Raw genomic sequence first — 743 nt, 5'->3', positions numbered from 1 at the left:
TGGTTGGTTGGTTGGTTGATTTTTCAAGACAGGATTTCTCTGTGTAGCTTTGGAGCCTGTCCTGGAACTTGATCTATAGAACAGGCTGGCCTCAAACTCAAAGAGACCCACCTGCTCTGCTTCCCAAATGCTGGGATTAAAGGCATGTGCAACCACCACCTGGCAAATTGTTTCTTAATTCTTATTACCCACTGGAGGCCCAAAGATACAATATGACTGTCTTCTGAACTGTCATGGATGTCAGACTTTTTGCAACTTAAGTAAAAAATAAAAGTTAAGGTATTTTATGCCAAGTACTTAATTTATCATCTATTAGATTAAACTAACCCACATATTTATCCAGGATACTTGTTGGAAAAGATTAAAATTTAAAAATTGTGAACACTCAATATTAACTTTTTATGACATTGAAGAATCATTAAAACTATGACATACAAGTTGAGCTTTGAGTTACGTACATCAATAAGGGATATCACCATGAAATTCCCATGGCTGCTCATGCAGAGAGGTGACGTGGAGCCGAAAAAAAGTAAGAAAAATGAACGCAGAAATTTGCCAAAGAAAGACTATGGTTCAGCTTCAATGCTTCTCTTCTTTCTACAGGCAGCAAGGAACTGTTTGGTCAGCTCTTCCTGTGTAGTAAAGATCTCAGACTTCGGGATGACGAGGTATGTGCCCTCTCTGTCTGCTTTGTCCACTTGTAAGAGGGAGTCTTTCTTTTAGTGTGTATGTGTGTGTGTGTG

At 38.9% G+C, this 743-nt stretch overlaps 1 protein-coding gene across 1 annotated transcript in view; it reads left to right on the top strand.

Annotated features, from left to right (window-relative positions):
- Txk (TXK tyrosine kinase) overlaps nt 1-743 on the top strand; it is a 37,160-nt gene that overhangs the window by 30,565 nt on the left and 5,852 nt on the right. The window contains exon 11 of the mRNA XM_026785278.1: nt 604-668. Within this exon, the coding sequence (XP_026641079.1) occupies nt 604-668 (65 nt within the window). The remainder of the gene's footprint in view (nt 1-603; nt 669-743) is intronic.

This window comes from Microtus ochrogaster, linkage group LG1 (genome assembly GCF_000317375.1).
Source record: "Microtus ochrogaster isolate Prairie Vole_2 linkage group LG1, MicOch1.0, whole genome shotgun sequence".
In the NCBI taxonomy this organism is placed as follows: Eukaryota; Metazoa; Chordata; class Mammalia; order Rodentia; family Cricetidae; genus Microtus; species Microtus ochrogaster.
Note: the sequence above shows the minus strand (reverse complement) of the source record. Positions and strands in the feature narration are given on the sequence as shown.